The sequence below is a fragment of the Anopheles maculipalpis genome, chromosome X (genome assembly GCF_943734695.1).
Source record: "Anopheles maculipalpis chromosome X, idAnoMacuDA_375_x, whole genome shotgun sequence".
Lineage (NCBI taxonomy): Eukaryota > Metazoa > Arthropoda > Insecta > Diptera > Culicidae > Anopheles > Anopheles maculipalpis.
The window spans coordinates 7,508,623-7,529,257 of NC_064870.1; the positions used below are offsets into that span (position 1 = coordinate 7,508,623).

Consider the following 20,635-nt stretch of genomic DNA (forward strand, 5'->3'; position numbering starts at 1 on the left):
GTTTTCTGGTCGCTCATTCATGGAACATGTTGGGCTGTTTTGGGGATATTGGGATTGGTATCGTAAGTCCAATATATGCGTTCAATTGTTTTCCCTCCACCCTGTTCAGAAAACACAGCCAACGCATCATCAAGGATTCTTGGAAATCTTCGATGTGCGGAATGCCACGTCGAGATTGGTGGATTTATTTTTCTTCTAAATGATTCACCCTTGGCGTAGGGTTGTGAAAAGGGGACGCCCTAGCTGCGGACGTGAAAAGGCAGGCATCATCTTGCTCCTAGGCTTCCTGAGCGCTGGATCAACTCTCTACCTAAGGCGTTGTATTTTATCTCACCTTTGATACGCAACCCTCTACTTCAATGTCCTTCTTTCCATCCTAGTAAGCTACCATATGCTTCACCTGTTTTTTTTTTTTCGCAAACCTACGTCTACAGAGATCCTGCGAACTCTAACAACTCCCACCGAGCACACCTGTGAAACAGCTGCCAACTCTTATACCATCTTATATCATGGCGACTGGCAGAAGACCTCAGGTACTTACCGAGACCCAGGAACAGTGGAACAGTCAGCAGCGGTACGATAAGGCCCAACCGCACTCCGCACAACCCGGTCGGCGCAACATGGCAACCCCAGTTCCGACGATGTCCGGCCATCTTGTACCGGAACCACGGTACAACGGTCGGATGTCGCAATCCCCGCTAAAGGCTCCTTGCGTGCTTGCTGCTTTCGTATTTGTCCTTGCAGTATGGTCCGAACGAATGTTGACGTATGTATCGACGCTTAATACACGATTCTCACTCACAAACGCACCTGCAAGATCGGTAAACCATACGCAACCTGCATACCGTGTGCAGAGACCATTGGTTGGGAACTCCTTTGCTTGTTTTGTCACCAATGTCTCGGTACAGGAGTTTCGCACAGGGCGTCTTACACCTATTCACAAACACACACGGACTTGTGCGTAAATGTCTGTACGTTTACCGAACCAAACAAAACAAAACTCACGGGACACAGTATTAAACGGCACTGTTGTTAGATATATGTACATATATTGTTGAGCTTTGTAGAAATGGGCCGGCTGGTACGTCCCAGCTTTCGACGTATTTTTTTTTTGTCGTTCCCAGCTAAGGTGTGCAACGCACCCGCGTCGGTGCACACGCGGACAATCTAATCGATGATGGGGGCGCTGCTGCGTACATCTGCTCCCGCAAACATTGCTCTTGATACATGATTGAGGTTAGATTTTTTTTGTTGGAGTTATCATACGCAAAAGACGAATATTTTGTTTTTTTTTTTTGTTGGAAGCGAAAAATTGTGGCGCGAGCAGCCAGAGCTCCTCACACCATTGCTCACTCACGATGCTCTTGCGGGGCACGCAAGCCTGTGGTCACTAGTTTAGCATCTTCTCTTATACCCCTTACTCATGATGCGTCCACACTATGTTCACTTAGCGTCCAACAATACACCTGTGAAAAAGTCGGATGAATCAGGAAGGGAAGGTTAGTTAGTTTTGGGGGCGTTAGCAAATACGACGATTTGTACAGCGCGCAAATAAGCAGGGTGAAAGGAAAAAAGCGATGGCTCAGCTCAGAGGACGCAGATGGTGAAAGATCTCCCTGCAGGTGGATGTATCCACAAGCCAAGTATACAGAGAGCATCCTTATGGAGGGATACGTGTACAGTGATGAACATATACATCTACACGCAATTTCGGTGGTTTTGAATTCGTCGTCTTCATCACAATTTTCGTTGTACACCGCAACAACCATCCCATCTTTCTGCGCTCCTCTTGACCTTCGCCATCCGCCCATCCACCACCATCCGAACCTGTCAGCCCTTTACTGTCGTAGTCTTTGCCTGTACTACCGCCCACGCCCTATAAAGCCACATTGCATTACGACGCATACATGTAAGGGATGGATAGATGTGTGCCAACGCATATGTCCCACAACGCACACATCGATACATCCGTGACAGGATGATTTCGCCAGCATCCAGTGCCAGCTATAGGGCTGAGGTCGAAAGGATCCTTCCTCTTCTGCTTCTTCTTTTTTTTTTGTCCATTGAAAGCAACACAAAAAAGCCAGTATTTTCAATGAAACGTACATTCACACTCATACACACACGCACACACTAACAACACACGCAAACACACGGACGAAGATTGCTTAATTTTCACAGCTATTCGGTACTGCGTACATCTCCCCCAGAACGTAGGTGTGCGCGAGGTTGCTGTTCCATTCGTGATGATGCTACACCCTTTTTTACTGGATTCGTTCCTTTTGAGGTTATATTGTTTGCATGTAACACTGTTACAGATTTTGAGGTTTTACATCACTCGCGGCTATTGTTCGGCAGGTTTCCGATATGCACAACCGTGTTATTGCGTGTAAGCAGCAGTTTGGTAGCGTTTTCCACTAAGCGTTGATCGATGTGCTTGATTGCCGTGCGATTTGGTTGAAGAGCGTTCCAGCGTTGGTTGGCCATCTGCAACCGTGATCGTCTAACTTCCGCGCCCCACCCGACGGGTACGAGAAGAAAAAGCAACGTGTGTTGGTGTAGAGTGTGGCGGATGGGTGGATTCAGGAGATACAGAAAGTGTGTATGTATGTATGTGTATGTAAAAGAGAGACAGAGATAGAGAGAGAGAGAGGGAGTGCGAAGTAGTAGCAGCAGGATACTAGAAGGGGAACAGAGGATAACGGTTGGGTTGATCTCTTCGGTGGATGTGAACGGCTGTAGCGGATGGTTGGTGTGAAAAGCGACGTCGCTCGTCCTGTTTAGCGGTGGTGGCAGTGCTACCCTTCACCACCGAACAATCCCGAACACTACCGGATCTGGCCTGCAGTGCAGCCAATCACGCGAACGGTACATCTGTAACTGGTGGCCCGAGTCGCAGATTTTCATCTCACATGTGCCAGGCAGCGCATACGCGCGGATGCCACAACGCGTATCCTCGAGAGTGCCGAGAGCAAAGACTCCGATACGGCCTCTACATGCTCCCAGCATCCAGCATCCAGCATTCGGATGCGAGAGCGAGCGGACGAGCGAAAGCTTCAAACCGACCATCGACTTACATAACGGCAAAGAGTCACCACCCCAGTGTTCGGAGTTGGTCGCCACCGGGAGCGAAATCGACCCGAGAGCCCACGGTACTACCTGGTGCAAATGCGCAATCGCAACTGACCGGTGTATTGGCTGAAACCGCGAGCTTGCGGAGCTTTTCGTTTCGTGTTCTGATGCTGATTCAACCTGCCTGTTTCGACCATCACTGGCCAGTTAACCGTCCGGAAGCCAAAACCATCTAACATAAGTGATCGACACCATCACGAGAAACAGTGGGTGCTTGAAAGCTTCTGGAAGCTTTCCTTCTACCGCTATGTTTGCTTTGTAAATTAGTCACGCTTTTGTGGCGTTTGTGATGGAGAAATGACGCTGCAACTGATTGATAAGTGACATATCAATGGTACCAGCAAATCGTCTGCTAGCGGCCAGTACAGAAGCGAGAACGAGAGGATCTATTACTTGGGTTGCGTTGCCAGCAGTTGTTAATGGTTACCGAGTAAAAAAAAAAGGATGAAGAAAAGTTTTGGTAACCATGAAATCGATCAATATAAAAAAAAAAACACCATATTTCTCTTATGAAAGTAATAAAAGAAAATGTCACTTAGAAAATGCCCTTAAATACTTAAATTAAACTACATGGACGGTACTTTCATGCAGAAGAAAAGCATCGATTTAACCCATCCATAGAACACTGGTCTCGCGGCCGTGCACGCTTGACAATGGTGTTTGTAAGTAAGCAGATCAAAAGTGTCGTCGAGGGTTCAAATCTAGTAGGTAAAAGACCGGCTTTATAAAATGCAGCGTGTAAAGAAAAACTTTTTCAACCTTCAATAAAGATGAACATAAATGTTGAATGTATGTTATTATATATTATTGCTGTGTTTTTTGTTTGATTGTCGAATTTTGATCGTCAACTTTTTCTGCATTTTATACACTTGTGTTGTACACATTATTTAAAACATTGTAACACATTTTTCCATAAGTTTTTCATATTCTTCTGTTTATTCTAGTTCAATGAATAATTTATATTTTAATTTAACTTTTATATTATTAGTTTGAACACATTTACAACAACAAAATATTATTGTCACTAATATTATTTCTTGAAAACAAATTACCCATTTAAATATTCCTGTTGCGCTAGTTAAAAGCACTTGATCGAAAAAGGATTCGCACTCACACACACACACTGATCCACTGTATTGTTCGAAACTATTGTGTCACCTTTGATCATCCCTGAAGCATCACCGGATGCCGACTAGCAGGCCAACTATTGCCGCAGGTCCTTATGTACCTTAGCGAAGACATCAACAAAATTCCGTATTCACAGTATTGTTTTGCAATTGATTAAAACTTACACAACAACCCAACAAAAACAACCCAGTCGAAGCGAGGACCAAGACAGTGGGCCAATTATTTTCGTTCTACTGCTGCATGCACCGTGTTTAGAACCGTTTGCAATATTTTTTTTCTACCCCGTGCAATGCTCCCTGCTAGCAGGATCATTTGAATCATTTGCTGCGAGGCCCACGAGAAGCTCAGGATGAGCCGGACAGACACGCTGCTGTCGGGCTGGCCTCAACCCACCCCGAAAATCGAACGATTGTGTAAGCAAATTATGCAGAAGTGAAAATAAAAAGAGCGTCGTAGCTTTTAAACACCGATACACCGGGAGCACATCGCCATGGTCACCTGCACAGCAGTGGTCATCAATGGTAATTGTAATTAAGTCAGATGAAAAGATAAAGCAATTACGCTACGCCGCCCCTGCAGGACATGGATGGTTTTAGTTTTGCTGACAGAGAGATACAGAGATAGAGAGAGGAAAAAAACGGACACTGATACTCCTGGTGACAGGAAAGTTTTATTGGAAAACGCGAAAGGTTAATTTGAATTGCACATCGTTGTAGACTAAACACAATTAAAAAGCAGAACTTGGATGGAAGCTAAGCCTACGCTGAAGAATCAGTAGCTAGGCTACTAGACCGTAGGAAGATAATTCAATTTTAACTTGTTTGCAATTCTTCAACAGTTATTCTCAGTACGCCAATATACTTTAACGAATAATAAACATCTTACAAGTGCAACAATTAGATTATTAGTTTGATTACTTCTAAGAATGGAAATTTTTTGACATCGATGGCAACCAGCAACAAATATTTGCTCGATATCTGACATGGATTGGACATGGATGCTGGTCTACGTTAATAAAAAATGGCTGCCTTCTTTCCACTTGTTTGGTTGAGTTTAACGGCAAAAGGATAGACAAGACTTCAACTCATCAGCAAGTAATAGTTTCAATGCCATCATACACGATGCTTTTCAAACAAGCGATGAATCCGATTGAGGCAGTTGAACAACCAACGTCGAGTACCCATAAGAACCTGATCAGTTCCATCAGCACCTCTAATAGCGAAAGCGTACAGGAGTAAAGACGTACCTACTTACTTATCAGAAATCCTATAAACTGCTCAAAGACTAGCACCGGAGTCTTAGTAGTCTAATTTGCTGGACAATGGTGATCTCGTCATTGTAATCGCTCCTTCAAAATACGGTATTGCTACACATGTAGAGCGAAAACGCGGTTTAGAAGGTTTCCTAAGTTTTGGACAAAGTATCCATGTGTCCATGTATAGGTGACGTATGTGAGTAAACAGAACTGTAAAAGTTCGAAAAATTCCCAACTTCTTCCGATGCAACAGGTATTTTGACTGCAGAAATTTCCTCTGGCCGCAGTTTGTTCGGTTGGCAGCCAGCTCTCCTTTCGCGTAGCCCAAAGTCTATGTTGTTATCGGTGCTGACTGGGTGGGTGAAGGGTTGGATGACATCAAAGGTGCGATCACCGATCTGTACACGGTGCTTAGTTTCTGGTGCATAGAAGAGCCTCAAAACAATTATGTCTATGTCTTCAGTATATATCAGGAGCTGGATTGACTTATATAAATTGATCCCCGAAGATTCCACCTCCGAGACTCGAATGGCCCTCTCTAGGGTCAGCTTGAGGAGAAGACGGGCAGGCATATCTCCCTGGCATTGTGTCTAGTGTCTAGTATCATCCAAACTACCATTCTGATCTTGTATCTTACTCCCAGTAATATGAATCAGTTGTGGCATGTGACCAAGTTCTTGATAAAAACCATAGTTATATGAGGGAGTCATATCCACTAGGCCTCTTTGACGGTATTATTTCCTGTTTGACCTGTTCGAGAAGGCTTATTTGACGTCAACGACGCAATTTGGAAGACGAGGACCTCTCGTCAATGCATTGCCAAAGGGGTGTTTTAGACGAAGAGACATAATCCAAAGCGTGTTGTATGCGAAGGGAACTCGTCAAAGGGGCCTCGTCAACAGTGGCGAATTTCGTCTTTCGGAGACTCTAAGCAAAAATAAATTCACATTGAATAAATTCACAGGCCCGCGATCACATTGAGGGGCGCCATGCTGGTGTAGGTGACAGCGGCGCCGATCTTACGATAGGACCGGGGTTCAAATTCCATCCGGACCGCCCGCCAGTAGTGAAAACTAACTATACAACTGCGTGGTATCGGCAATTCTAGTAAGCCGGCGTTCGATGGCCGGCGTGACCTTAAAGGTCGTTCATCCAAGAAGAAGATCACATTGACTCTAAGTTCGGTAAATGTCCTATATAATGCTGAAGATATAAGGCTGAATAAGACAAAAACTGGAGGGAAATTGGGGTGGAGGGATCGGGTTGAGGTATACCAGAAAAAGGCGTGCAAAGGCGCATCCAACAGTATGCGGAAAGCCCCGATTGGACCAAACCTGATAAAGTTATTGCCGATTTTCCACGGGCTAATATGGTCCCAAAAACTTCGGAATCGTCGATAACTTGCCCATTTTTGGTCCGATCCAGGCGTTCCGCATACCACCTTGGAAGCGTTTTAGGACCGCGCTTCTTTTTGTCGACCATCTCACCCCGGCATTGCCGTTTTTCTATCTAATTCAATCTAATAAATTTAAATCTCTTAAATCTAATAAATTTAAATCGTTGTTTTACCTCATTTTTTCTGCTTGCAAAAGAAATGTAAACATGATGGAAAATTACAGTAGCTCGGTATGTGTGAAAACAAAAATTCTCGTGACAATTTTTTCGAGAACAGAAACAGGGAGTCGGATTCTGAGATTCGAATCCTTGTAAGGATTACGACTTGTAGATTCGAGTCTACATTTGGATTCGCTTTTCCCAACACTACAACACACATCCCACCGCCACCTGCGATTTTCGCCGCATGGTTTGACAGTTATCGTTTTGCGTTCAATTTGTGTTCACATTCGAAGCTGTGTTGCGAAAACTGAAACCAATGAAAAACGCTCGCCACTTCGGCGTACAAATAAAACGTAAAATAGAATGAAATAGTTTTCAGCTCATCCGATCACAATATTCAATTAACCTGATCGGAAAGACAACAAACAAAATAAACAATAAAAATGTACAAATGGCGAAAACCGATTGACAGTTCTGTTCGGTGCCGGCGAAATTGACGAACCGATTTGACAATCGACTGGACCGAGCTGACACTGCCAAAACATACATACATTTGATGATGTGTACAGCAGGACGAGAAGAATGTTTTCCTGAGCTTAAATAGTTTTATTTTCTGTCTTAAAGTTATAAACTAGCTAGCTTTACAAGGTAAGACGAGCAATTCCGTGTTTTGAAGAGTAGTTTTTCATATATTTGTGCTGTGTGCAATACCCTTCACAACGATCAATGCCAACCTTGATTGTTTGGCCAACGTTACATCCCATTTCCGATTGGCTGGAACTGAACAACAAGAATCACAAACCAAATTATCTTTATCTACTCCATTTACTCGTTTCTCAGGAAGCATCCTCTTTTGTGTTTTGTTTTCTTCTGTTTTCTTTTTTTGTTTCGTTCGAAACCAAACTCCACACCCGAGACCGCCACAACCATGGCTGGCAACAGCAATCAAGATGATCCCGAGCTAGCAAATCTTCAATCAAGCTTCGACGAGCAGCAGGTACGTATTTTCGATTTCCCCCTCCACTAGTATGCCCTTCACTCCGTTAAGCACCATCTGTTAATACTATTACAATGTCCTCCCCCACCCCAACAGGCTAAAATAAGTGCGCTGCGTGAAATCATCCGCCAAACGGAGGTAGTGAACGATATGAAGCATGCGACGGCACAAGAGAAAGTGAAAAATATCGCCCAACGGTTAACACACTTCAAAACGAAGGTTACCAACTCCCGGCTAAATCGTGCGAGCAGTATCAGTTCCTCCTCCCAATCGCTAGCCACCATCGATCAGGGTGTGCCGTTGAAGGGTACTACCGCCGAAGGGCGACCCGATCCGCGCAGTCCCCTATTTCCGCGCGGACGCTCCGAATCGTCCGGGATGGAAAAATGTTCCCTGCTGCGGCAGCAGATCGAACAGAACCGCCTGAAGATGGCGGAGCGCGAATCGAGCCAGCGGGAAATTGAGGAGAAGGTTATCGAAATCAAGCACAAGCTTGAAGCGACCCAGCAAACGCTGGGAAGGTCCGGTGAGCTGGACCGTTCGAGTACCACCTGCCTGCCGGAGCTTGTGCCACCGTACGAGCTGGCGGACGGTTTGCGCCGTTCGGTAAGCCACTCGTTTCTGGATTCTGGTCCGTCGCACGAGTCACGGTCGACACCGGTACAGGCGGTGCGTGACAGCGAGGAACAGTTTAATGACGAGTTGACGCAATTCGAGGACAGTGTGCGGCAGGCACGGACGAAGCGCAAGAGCGACGAAATGCTAGAACGTAGGATAACGACGCTGGAGGACGATTTGCACGAAAAGGAGCGAATTATTGACGAACAGCTGCGTGCACTGTCGCTGCTGGTTAAGGGTTTGCTCGAGGAAGACAACAAATCGGATCTCGAGTTGGTAAAGGAATTACACAACTTGCAGGTAAGTTTGTTTTTCAAAATTTGAAAAATATGTGTTTTGCTGTATGATAGAGAAAAAAATTTCTTAGTCATTCCAAAATATTCAAGCTGATAGCTACATTTTAATAAAAGCTATTGAAAAATAAAAATGCAAAACAAACCCGGGTCAATGAAATTTAGGTTAATATGTTTTTTATCATTCCTTTTTACAGATGAAATTACTTCAGCAAAGCTACAGCATTTCCAACGATGAAGCAATATCGCGATTATTAGAATCGTACGGGTACGATCCTCTGGAAAAGGCCGTTGAGCGTAAAAAGACCCGTTCAGGTATGTTGTTACTACAGTAGTCCCTGTCTTCTCCCTTTTTGACGGAAAATACCATGCATTCAACCGAAGAGTTTTTTTACATCTTGAATCGTGTACCGTGGCTTTATGTTTTCTTCTTGGCTTAACCGATTTTCTAGGTCACGCTGGCCATCGAATGATTGAAATTTAACATCAAATTTCAATCGTTTTTTTTTCTTTTTAGATCCTACCCCAGAAGCACAGCTCGAAACGGACGACGCAAGGGCTGCACAGCTGCGCGATGCAATGGAAAAGATTGTTTCGCTCGAGCAGGCGCTCGCCTCGCAGGACTTAGAAATGGAGCGCCTGAACCAACAGATGGCGGATCTGCGCCAATCGCTCGAGGAAAAATCGATCGAACTGAACGTCATGACGGCAAACGTGTCGGTACTGCAGGAGAAGCTAAAAACGAGCGGACCCAAACCCCTATTTCCTCGGTCTGCTGACGAGGAGCTTGAATCGGAAACGAGCAAGCTCAAGCAGCAGCTGGACGAGTCAAACAAAAACATGATAAAATGCAAGCTGAAGATTAAGCAGCTGCAGAAGCAGGTTGACACACTCAAGCAGACCTCCAACGTGCACGAAGAGATCGCAAAGCTGACGGAAGAAAATACCGTCCTTGCACAACGGTTGGCTGAGGTAGAGGAACGCCATACCGGCGATGGTACATCCGATCGTACCAGTGCCACGAAGCAGGCCATTCCAGAGCTGCAGAAGCGTATCGAAATGTTGGAACTGACGTGCCAACATCAGGCCACCGCCATGCAGCTGCTCGAAGAGCAGAAAAACGATCTGAACGAAGATCTAAACCGTACGCGGCACGAACTGCAATCGCTTGCCGACCATCCGGGCACGGTACCGATCGTAGCGGAGGGCGACGGGGACGGTGATAATGGTCGAATCGCCAGCCAGATGCTATCGATCGAGCTGGAGGAAAAGCTGGAAAAGTGTCTCGCGGACAAGAGCGAACTAACGATGGAGTTGCACAGCTGGGAAGCGGAAAAGGTGGAACTGCAGCAAAAGTTGAATCGGTACGCGTCGGAAAACGCTGAACTGCTGGGACGGATCGATAAGCTTAGCCTGGAGAAGGTGAGCTCGGCTGAATCGATTGAAATATTGGAAAACTTAACGCAGCGCGAAAAGCAAGAGATGGAAAACTCGGAAAAGCGTACCAATGCGGAGGAAAGCGGTGGTAGTGGAGAAACATTAGAGGAAACGGACGAAAATGTGCCGAGTGCGCCGGGTAGCAAGGAAGACTTGAACGAAAGTTTGCTGAAGCTAATGGATGAAAGCAAGGAGCTTATGGATAAGGTGGAACTGTTTACGGACGAGCGGCGTGAAGTGTTTGAAAAGTTGGATGCGATCTCGATGGAAAACCAGGCGTACCTGAGCGAGCTCGATAAGCTAAAGGAGGCGAACGAGCAGCTGCGCACGTACAGTGGTGAGTTGGCATCGGCCAAGTCCGATCTGGAGGATAGGTTGCGTATTATAAACGAGGAGAAGGAAATCATCCGTCTGGAGCTGGACACGGTCAGGGTACGCCGAACGGAAGGTGAGGAGTGTAGTACCGGTGCCGCAAGTCTGCCCATCGCAGATGAAGCATTCGATCAGGAAGCCTACCAACAGTCACTGCTGGCAGTGGAAACAGACATTACCAACTACAACAAAAACAAGGACAAACAGAAAAAGATGCAACTAGCAAAGAAACTTACACTGAGCGCGAAAAGTGTGGTGACGATGAGCAGGCAGCTGCTGGATGGGTACAGCCGGCATCTGGAGGAGCGTTCGGACGATAGGGATCGCAGCGGGATCATCAGCACACTGGAAACAAAGCTCCAGGAAACGGTTAAATGTCTTGAAAGTAAAGCGTCCCAGACGGCCCTCCTGCAGGAAGAGATAGCGATGCTAAAGCACGAGCTAGAGGTAGCGTGCGAGAAGAGTTCGGACGATGAACCGGAATTGCTAAAGGTCGAGCTGAACAGCAAGAACGATGAGATATTGCTACTGAAGAAGGATATCGATGCGCTAGTTGATGCGAAATCGTCCGAGTTGTTGCAGATACAGCACCGACTACTCGAGGTGCAGCAGGAAAACCATCATCTCAAAACGTATTCCGCCGAGCTGCAGTACCGTTTGGAACAGCAGACAGAAGCACACAATCAGCAGTTGGAGCGTTTACAGGCGGAAGCGGCGAGCGAAAGTTTGGAAAGTGAGTTGCAGCACAAGCAGGAAACGATCGAAACCCTAAATGGACAGATCATTGACCTGTACCGAACGGTTGAAGAGCACCAGCTACAGGTGGATGAGCTCCGGACGCAGAAAGAGCAGGTAGAGCACAAGAACGAGGAACTACTGGAAAAGTTGAAGAAGTTTGCGGCGAATTTGAAAAAGAAAAACGTCCAGTTTGCTGAGCTAGAAAAGAGTATGGAAGCGTTAAAGGAATCGAGCCGGAAAGTTCAACAAGATCTAGAAAATCGGATAAAAGAGTTCGAGTCGAATCCTCCCACTGATAATGGGGGTGAATTGCGGGAAGAAAACGAGCAAATGGCTCAAAAGTTGTATCATCTCAACAACGAGCTACACCGGCTGCTAGAACAGAAGTATCACATGGAGTCGGAAGGTGAGAGCCATCGGGAGGAGTTGCAAAAGTGTCACGAGCAACTCACCTCGTTAAGGGCAGAATTGCAATGCAAGGTTGACGCACTGCAGTCGCTAGAGCTGGAGCTGCAGACGTGCAGGGACGAAATACAGACACTGCAAGCGGATGTAGCTAGTAAAAATGGCAAGATTGAAAAATGTAAAGCAATTATAAAGGAAAAGATTAAGGAAGCGCAGCGCCTTCAGGAACGGGAACGGCGGGCCGCTTATCTGGAGGACGAGCTGCGTATGACCCAAAGCAAGCTGGAAGACTTCCACAACCAAACGTTGCTGTTGGGGCGTTTGAAGAGTGAAAAGGAAGAGCTTAATGCGACTGTGCGGGCGGAACATGAGCAGCGCAAGACGTTGGAGGAACAGCTGACGATGCTGAAGGATCGTGATGTGAGTGTGAAGGAGCAGCTGAAGTATGCCGAGCAGTGGATACAGCGATACTGTGAGAAGTGGCGCAAACGGCCGGACCAAAGCATCTCCCTGAAGAGCCTGGAAGATCTGTCGATGGATCTGCCGACTTCGGACGCGTTCAGCTGGCTGACGTTGCTAGCGGAGACGGACCAGTGTATTACGCAACTGCTGGTACGACAGATGGAAGTGGTCAGTACGCTGGAAAATAGTTTACAGAATGCGGAAAAGCACACCAAGTCCGCTGACAGTGAAGTAGAGCATCTGCAAAATCAACTGCAATCAATCACTACCGAGCTCAATCAGTACTCCGAGTTTTGCATGAAGAAGGACAGCCAAATTGAGGAACTAAAAAAGATACTAAACACAACCCAGAAGGAGCTCCAACAGGCAGCTGCGGAAAGTACACAGCGTTTGGAATCTCAGAAATCTGAGCTTACTGCTACCGTCGGAGAAATCGAGCGTCTTAAGATGGAGCTTGACGAGGTCCGTTCCAGTGTCGATACTCTGCTACGGACGGTGCAAGAAAGGGAGCGTACGATCGAGACGCTCAACCAGCAACTCTCGACCTTGCAAAATCAACTACAGGAAGCGCTGACGAATCAGGAGCAGCTTCAAGGATCACAGCAGTCAGAACTGGCGGATCTTCGTAGATTGTTACAACATGCAAACGAAGAACGTTCCACTATAGAACAACGTCTAAACGAAGCAAACCAAGCCAATGCAGAATTGAGTGAAGAAATTTCCTCCCTTCGGGACAACGCAGTAGCGCTGGATCGCGAGCTAGCTGAAGAGAGACAGAATATTACCGCCCTAACTACAGCACATCAAACGCTTCATTCAACTATAGCGAGCCTGCAAGAATCTTTATCTACAGTGCGCGAAGATAAACAAAGTTTGGAAGAAAAGATGGCCGAATATGAAATGATTCGTGTAGAGTTGGTGCAGGAAAAGCAACAAAAGGAACAGTTGAACGAGTTGCTGAAGCAGCGTGATCAGGAAATACAGCAACTGCGGGAGCTGCAAGACGATGCCGGCCAACATCAGTCGATGGAGTTGAATCAGCTGAAGCAACAACTGTACGAGGCGGAGCAGGTGCGCGCTGGCTGGGAATCAACGCTGAATCAGTACCGCACCCAGAACGAGGAGCAAACACACGAACTTGCGACCCTACGCGAGAAGCTAGCTTCACTCGAGCGGCAAACGCAGGAAGATCAAACAAACATCTCCATCTTAACCTCACTCAACGGTGCTCTGAACGATGATTTAGACCTGCTGCAACAACAAACTGGTGAAACCGAACAACGCTACCATTCACTGCTGGACGAGCTGAATCAGAGCAAGATGGCGCTGGAAGCGGCGGAACTTCAGCAACGAACCTTACAGCAGCAAACGGAACTGGCAGACGAACGATACCGCACCCTGCAGGATGAGTTCGAACAGCAGAAGTTGGCACTAGAGTCGGCAGAAATGAGTCTAATGCAGCAAGGCACCGAAAAGCAGCAACTCTCCGGGACGCTTCAAAGCAAGCAGCAAGAATGCGAGAAACTTCACCAAGAGTGTGAACAGTTGCAGCGTTCGCTTGCTGAAGCAAAGTCTACCGCCACGGCGGTGGTAGTGGAGCAGCAGCCCGATCCGAAACCCAAACCGGAATACGATCTCGGCATGTGGGATGATGCGGATGCTGGTTGGGGTACGGCCGAAACGGCACGGCTGGAGGAGTTGGTTCGCGAAAAGGACGGACAAATCCAGCAGCTAGAAGCTGAGAAGGAGATGATGCAGCAAGAAATTACCGACCTGAAGGTGAAGTCGGGCAAGCTGCTGCGCAAGGTGAAGGAGTGTAAGGTGAAGCTGGACGCAACGCAACGAACGGAACCAGATGGTTCGGTGCAGGCCCAGGAAGCACTGGAGGCAAAGGTGCGTGAACTGCAGCGTGAGAAAGCGGCACAGGAGCAGAAGCTGGACACACTCGAGTCCGCGTGTGAGAAGCTAACGGAGGTGAAGGAATTCCAGGACAGACAGATTGAGCTGTTGCGCGAATCGGCTAATGCTTCCAAAGAGGTGGATGAACTGCGTGCAAAGATACAGCAGGTAACGGCGACTTTGCAGACACGCGAGTCCGAGATTGAACACCTAAAGGCACGGTTAGAGCAGGTTAACGGGGAGGTGCAATGTGTTGAGGTATTGCGGGCAGAGTTGAGCGAAGTACAGCGCCACAATGCGCAACTACAATCAACTGCGAGTGCACGGGACCTGCCCAGCCATGGTGATTCTGCCCATTCGCTGGAACTTCAGCTGGCCGAGCTGGAGCATCAGAATCGATTGCTCGAGGAGGAAAAGTCCGAGATGAATCGAGAGCTGGAGATGCTTAATCAACAAATTTTGCACGACCTTCAGTTCGAGGATCGGTTAAACAAGGCACTACTTGAGCTGGATGCGAAGGGTGTGGAGATACAGATGCTACGATCGACGGTGGATCAATTGCAGCAAGGGCCTGCCCCGGAAGGGTCGGTCGTCGAAGTGTCTAATGAAGCTCCTCCCGATCTGCTCGCTCCACTAAAGACACGCATCCAAGAGCTGGAACAGGAACGCACCGAACTGTTGGAAAAATTGTCAGCAGGCTCTTCCGCGCAATCGCAACCAATCGCCCGTGTAGATGATGCCACCGTGCAGGAGGTACTCGAACGTCAAGAGCTAGAAATTGTGACGCTCAAGGAACAGCTCGCACTGCGCAGTGCGGAGTACGCTCGGTTGGCGGCACGTGTCGATCCGACGAAACTGTTCGCATCGGGACTGAGCGGCAGTGAAACCATTCCAAAGCCGGAACAACCACCGGCCGGTGATCGTGTACCGCAGGCTGAACTGGAGCTTGCCCTCTACATGATCTACCAGCGCGATATGCGATGTGATGAACTGGAACTGGAACTGCGCAACTTACTGCAGGAGCGTGACACACTGCAGCTACGGCTGTCGAACGCGCTGCGAATGCATGAAGAGTTTAAGATGCGTTTCGCTGGCACAATCCCTGCAGAAAATGGTAAAAATGAACGTCTCATAGTTTAACCTGGTTTTTCAAGCTATCGGGTGGGTAGATAAGCTGTGTAGTCGTAATGTATTTAAAAATTCAAAATCAAAAAAGTATTTATCTTTTATAGTCAGTTTTAGCTAACTTTGTAATCACACATGTATGAGTTTGATAGGTGCCAGCTGGTGGTTGGGACTAAGACTTATCTACCCACCTGTTATCTCACTTGCGCTTTGTAAATCAGTGTAAAACAATCGACTGATCCGCTATCTCTTTCCCCGGCAGAGTACGGCACCTCGGGCGAATGTTCAATCGATGCATCGCCTGACCGCTCGCTGACCGGTCTACCGGCAGACGAACGGCCCGTTTCGAGCCTTTCCAGCCCGCAGGATCTTACCTCCAAACTGTCCGAGCTGCAATCGATCAGCTACTCGAAGGAGAAACGTTGGCAGGAAGAGCGCGAAGAGCGCAATCGGCAGCTAACGCTGATACAGCGCGATCTTGCCAACATGCCGGTGGAGGCCGCAGCGAAAATAGCCGGCACGGACGTGACAGGTAAGACGGGCTTTTCCTCACACACAGGGAAACGCAAGTGATAGTGTGCGGTGAGCTTTAGAGCTGGCTCGCCGCACCCTATCATTTACATTTCTCTGCATAAACATACTTACACTCACACTATTACTATCCTTTATTGTTTACAGCCGACACAGAAGCAACCACACAGCAGAGCGCCTCAACAGTGCTGCTTAACTGGATACTGGGAAAGAAGTAGTCACGCCGAAATCCCCCCCCCCCCCTCTCCCCCTTCCTACTATCGTAATTGTGTAATGTAAAATTGTTTTGTTTGTAAATTTATGTTTTGTTTTCCGATTGCTCGTTCGCAAGTATGTGTAATAATTATTTTAAAAAAATATATACAGCGCAGTCACACTGCCGGGTGTTTTTTTCTTTCGAAAAGCAGCAACCAGAAAGATTGACGGATTTGCCAGATTTCGTTGCATTTTTTTGCAGGCACCGAATAAGCCGCCAACGCTCGATCGTTCGAGGTGTGTTTGCGCGATAAATCTACTTTATTACGCGTGGTGAAATATGTTTGTAAATTAGATATTGTGTGTGTATGTGTGTGTGTGTGCCACACTACCCACACATAAACACAGTTAATTACAAGCGCTAGTTAATTAAAACAAAGGATGTATAATAAAGCACCTGCTTTGATCAAGTTGTAATACGGATCGAAGCTTGTAACACACAAAAAAACGCTTTTTAACGATGAGGGGTTTGTTTTATTATCATTTATTGATTTTTACAAGCAATTACATCACTTTACAAGTAAGCAACTGATTCATAGTATCCGCTATAATATAGCCGAGTGTGTGTGTGTGTGTGTTGTGTTTGTGTGTTTGAAATCTTTTCGTTCGGTATCGGTAGTTGATTTGTAAGTGTTCCTGTATTTTTGGCCATTCGTGTTCGTGTGGGTGCGGGTACGTATGTTTGTAACATTTTCCCGTCCGCTATCGCATCCAACCACAAACATACATGCAAACGATACACTGGTATTTGCTAAAATTATAATACTAAATATTATTTTCTCTAATTTTTTTTTTTTTGTTACACACCTATACACACACCCCACGTGTTCAGCCGTTTGTTTTACAACCTTTCCTTTGTTGAATTCTACATTTGTTTTTCTTTTATTTGTTCGTATTGTTAGTAGTAGTAGTAGTAGTAGCATTAGTAGCAGTAGTAGTGGTGGTATACGTAGTAATAATACTAGCTTTAATCGTAGTCAAAGATTGTCCAGTGAGTAGAAGTTCGCGTTTGTTTGGTTTTTAGTTTTTTTGTTTGTTGTTGGTTGGTTATAAGTTACTCATTTAATCGCCACGGCACAATCCAGTACCGTTCACTTAGTGTTGGTGGACAGGTGTGTGGGTGTGTAAGTGTGTGTTTTGTTTGTAAATGCTTAATGCTGTATCAGATCGGTTTGCTGGAGTAATAATGGAAACACACCGAAGCACATCTACACACAAAATCGGTTAGTAGTTGATACCCCTGACAGCTATCAACTCGGTTGACCAATATAAATAGCTCGTCCCCACCTGCTGTACCCCGTGTGATGTAGATACACACACACACACACACGCACAAAGAGACAGAGGGTTTAACTAATCGACGTGAATGAATAACAATCCTTTTATAAAAAAGTATGTTCCTTTTTTTTTGCAACAACGCATTGAATGTTTGACAGCCTTGTTTTTGTTTTGTTTTTGGTTTCTGGGTTTTTTGAAGAATACTTTAGAAAATCACTGCCTGTGTTAGTTTGGGTGCGTAAGTGTGGTTTTTGTTAGTCTGTAAATATAGTTTGCAAATTTAATATTACACCAGCCGCGAATTTGTGTCGCATTGTTTTCCACTTTCTTTTAATAAAGTTTGATTTTCATGTTTATTTTTTAAACCACTCAACATCAAAATGTACTTCTTCTTGCACCAATCTACATGCTCTTGCGTTTTGTCGCTCCTTTTTATTAATATTTCTTCACCCATTTCTATTCTATGCTTTTTTGTGTTTTGTTTTTGGTTTTCAACCACTGAATGACATCACTACATGTTTGCTACAACACACATTCATACACGATCACACACACATACCCATTCTCTTCTCACCCTCATTTAACAGTAAAGAAACATCAAAGTTTTAGAATTGATTCACCTATATAACCCTTTCCCCGGGTACGATGTACTGGGCGCCTCCATTGCTTGCTTTCTACAGGGATCCCCTGCCCTGGTTAATTCTGTCCACCTGCACCTTCTACCTTCAAACACGATTGCGTCGGGCGTCTAGATTCGGACGTTTGCTTCTTTTTTTTTATTAACTCTGCCTCAAACTACAAACGAATCGGATGACACTCTCCTGTATAATACGGTTCTACTGATGTATATGTGTAATATAATGTATATGTATAGATTCTGACAACGTTTCCTTTCTTCTTTCACTATATAGCTTCCACAGATGTCCGATTTACACAGAACTTTTTTTTGCTTTTGGGTTTTTTTTTATATATGTAGTATCTAATATATAATGTATATGTTCAGTAATAGGTGCGCATCAGTATGAGTTTTCTTCTCCGCCACGTTCCGAAATGTTAGTGTGCATGTGTGTGTGTGTATTTGTTGTGAGTGTAGTAGTCTTTGGGTAAAACGTTCAGGTTTAAAAATTATCATATATCCAAACATAGTCGACGTTGTATATAATATATCCGAACATTGAATTGATTTCTGCTTCCTTCGTTTGCTCTTGTGTTTTGCATTTGTTCGTTTTTCCACCCTTTTTGTTTCGCTTTTTTTTTGTTCTATTATTGTGAAAACACAAACCGAGATAAAGGCTCAACAATACTCGAATAACAAGGTTAATAATTATAAACAGTTTCTTCTTCTCGTTTTTTTTGTGTTGGTTTTTTTCATTTTTTTTTTCAAACAGGGATATTCCATTTTCTCTCATGTATTACCATTTCTGTTGTTGTTCTTAGCTGTTGACCCTTTTTTTCCAAAACAAAGGGGAGTTTTCCTTTAAGGGTGCTGCTTGCCATTTTGCTTTGCTTTTTTTTGTCTTCTTCTGTGTGTATGTTTGTTCTTCTGTTCCACTTCCTTCTTCTATTTTCTTGTTTAATTCTTTACAGCCGGGTTTTAAGAGACAGTCTTCTAAAGCCAGGTACCTGAAACGAAGTGAACGATTATTGCGATTAGCCTCAGCCGGGGAAATATTAAGCCAGGGTTTCCATGTGTGTGGGGGGGGGGGGGGGTGTACTTTTGTGAATGTGTGCAGAGCGGGAATTGTTAATCTTTTTTTAATGTTTACTCATCCACCAGAAAGGAGGGGATTTAATTTGAATAACTAACCAAACAGGTAAGATTCTTACACAGGGTTTCGATCAGCAATAATGGAATAGCAGAATCGTTTAGTGGAATGTTTCAAATATATAGCTGGAATGGTGTGAACCCGTTGTGGCGCTTTGCAATTATATAGTGGAATATAGCATTGACTGAGAGGAATTTTTTCCCACGCGGCTGTAGATGAGCAGTTTTCAAATAGGCCCTTTCAACTCATTTTATGGTAAAATACTCGGGAATGTCCCTTCCCCTTGCGTGAAATTTATTGCGTGAAACGCACTACACATGTCGCCAAGGATGCACAATGTGTTTTCAGTGTAGACAAAATGGTTGGATTAGTTGGAAAAAGGTCGCTAGTGGTGTGACAAGGGCGCCGATCCTAATCCAGGATATAAATCCCATCTACGTGATGGTTATCAGAAAGTCTAGTCAGCCTTTAGTTGGCCAGAGTGACTGAGAAGGACGTAAACGGCGACGGCTGACCAATATCTTGCCCTTTAGCCTTTGAAACATATTTATGAGAAGTTTTGTGTTGCGGACGTAGATCGTCAGTACTCTTAAGAAAATGCCAGACATTATGGAGGGCAAGCCGATAATTCAAATTCTAATTTTGATTTATTTCTCACGCTCTATTCAGTGCGTAGGAAACCTTTTCCAATACCAACGGACAATGTATTTATCCGCACACAATATATTCTAGAAGGGGATCCTTCTCGAGTATTTTCCCTTTTTCTTGGGCCGGTGTTAACAGAAGTTCCCCGATCGAGTTGGTAAATCACGCCAAACTGAATGCAAGCTTCCACAATATGATAGTAAAGTTCCCACTATCCCTCATTGCAAAATTCCTCTGGGCGATTCAAAAGTTCCCTTATACAGACCCGAAACCCTGCTTATTGGGGAGGATGTGCTGAGTATAGAGTGAAAGGATGAAGGGGTGACTCGCAGCGCATACTCACCATGTGACAAAATAGAATATTGCATAGAAATCCTGTACGATCTCTTGTTTGCTTTTAGAAATGGCTGCCGCATCCTCTGTTTACTCTTCTTCACCTAGTGCCTGGCACCCTAGTGTGTATATGTCTAAACGTATTCACCGCGTAGTCTCGCAACGCCAATCTGTCCCATCATCTGGCTACGTGTACGTGTTTTATGTGAGTTTTTGTTTTCTGAAAGCGAAAAATACAGACAGACAAAAAGAGAGAGGGGCCAGGATTGCTTCAAGGAGATGATGCAGGGCTTGTATTGCTCTGTTACGGGTACGCTTCTTATTGCCTGAGCCATACACACTTTGAGTATCTTTCGTTCCGCTGTGGACGAGTGCTCCGAACATGGTATGGTACGCTTACTCAATAGAT

The 20,635-nt window shown here is 45.5% G+C and overlaps 2 protein-coding genes across 2 annotated transcripts in view; one reads left to right on the forward strand and one right to left on the reverse strand.

Moving 5' to 3' along the window:
- The window catches only part of LOC126558031 (thioredoxin domain-containing protein 5 homolog), a 227,925-nt gene that overhangs the window by 151,970 nt on the left and 55,320 nt on the right, over positions 1-20,635 (reverse strand). The gene's annotated exons all lie outside the window — the stretch shown is intronic.
- LOC126561855 (protein lava lamp-like) overlaps positions 7,964-20,635 on the forward strand; it is a 122,442-nt gene continuing 109,770 nt past the window's right edge. The window contains exons 1-6 of the mRNA XM_050218201.1: positions 7,964-8,069; positions 8,166-8,987; positions 9,178-9,295; positions 9,498-15,407; positions 15,681-15,950; positions 16,097-16,168. Coding sequence (XP_050074158.1) covers positions 8,001-8,069; positions 8,166-8,987; positions 9,178-9,295; positions 9,498-15,407; positions 15,681-15,950; positions 16,097-16,167 — 7,260 coding nt within the window. The 5' untranslated portion in view covers positions 7,964-8,000 and the 3' untranslated portion in view covers position 16,168. The remainder of the gene's footprint in view (positions 8,070-8,165; positions 8,988-9,177; positions 9,296-9,497; positions 15,408-15,680; positions 15,951-16,096; positions 16,169-20,635) is intronic.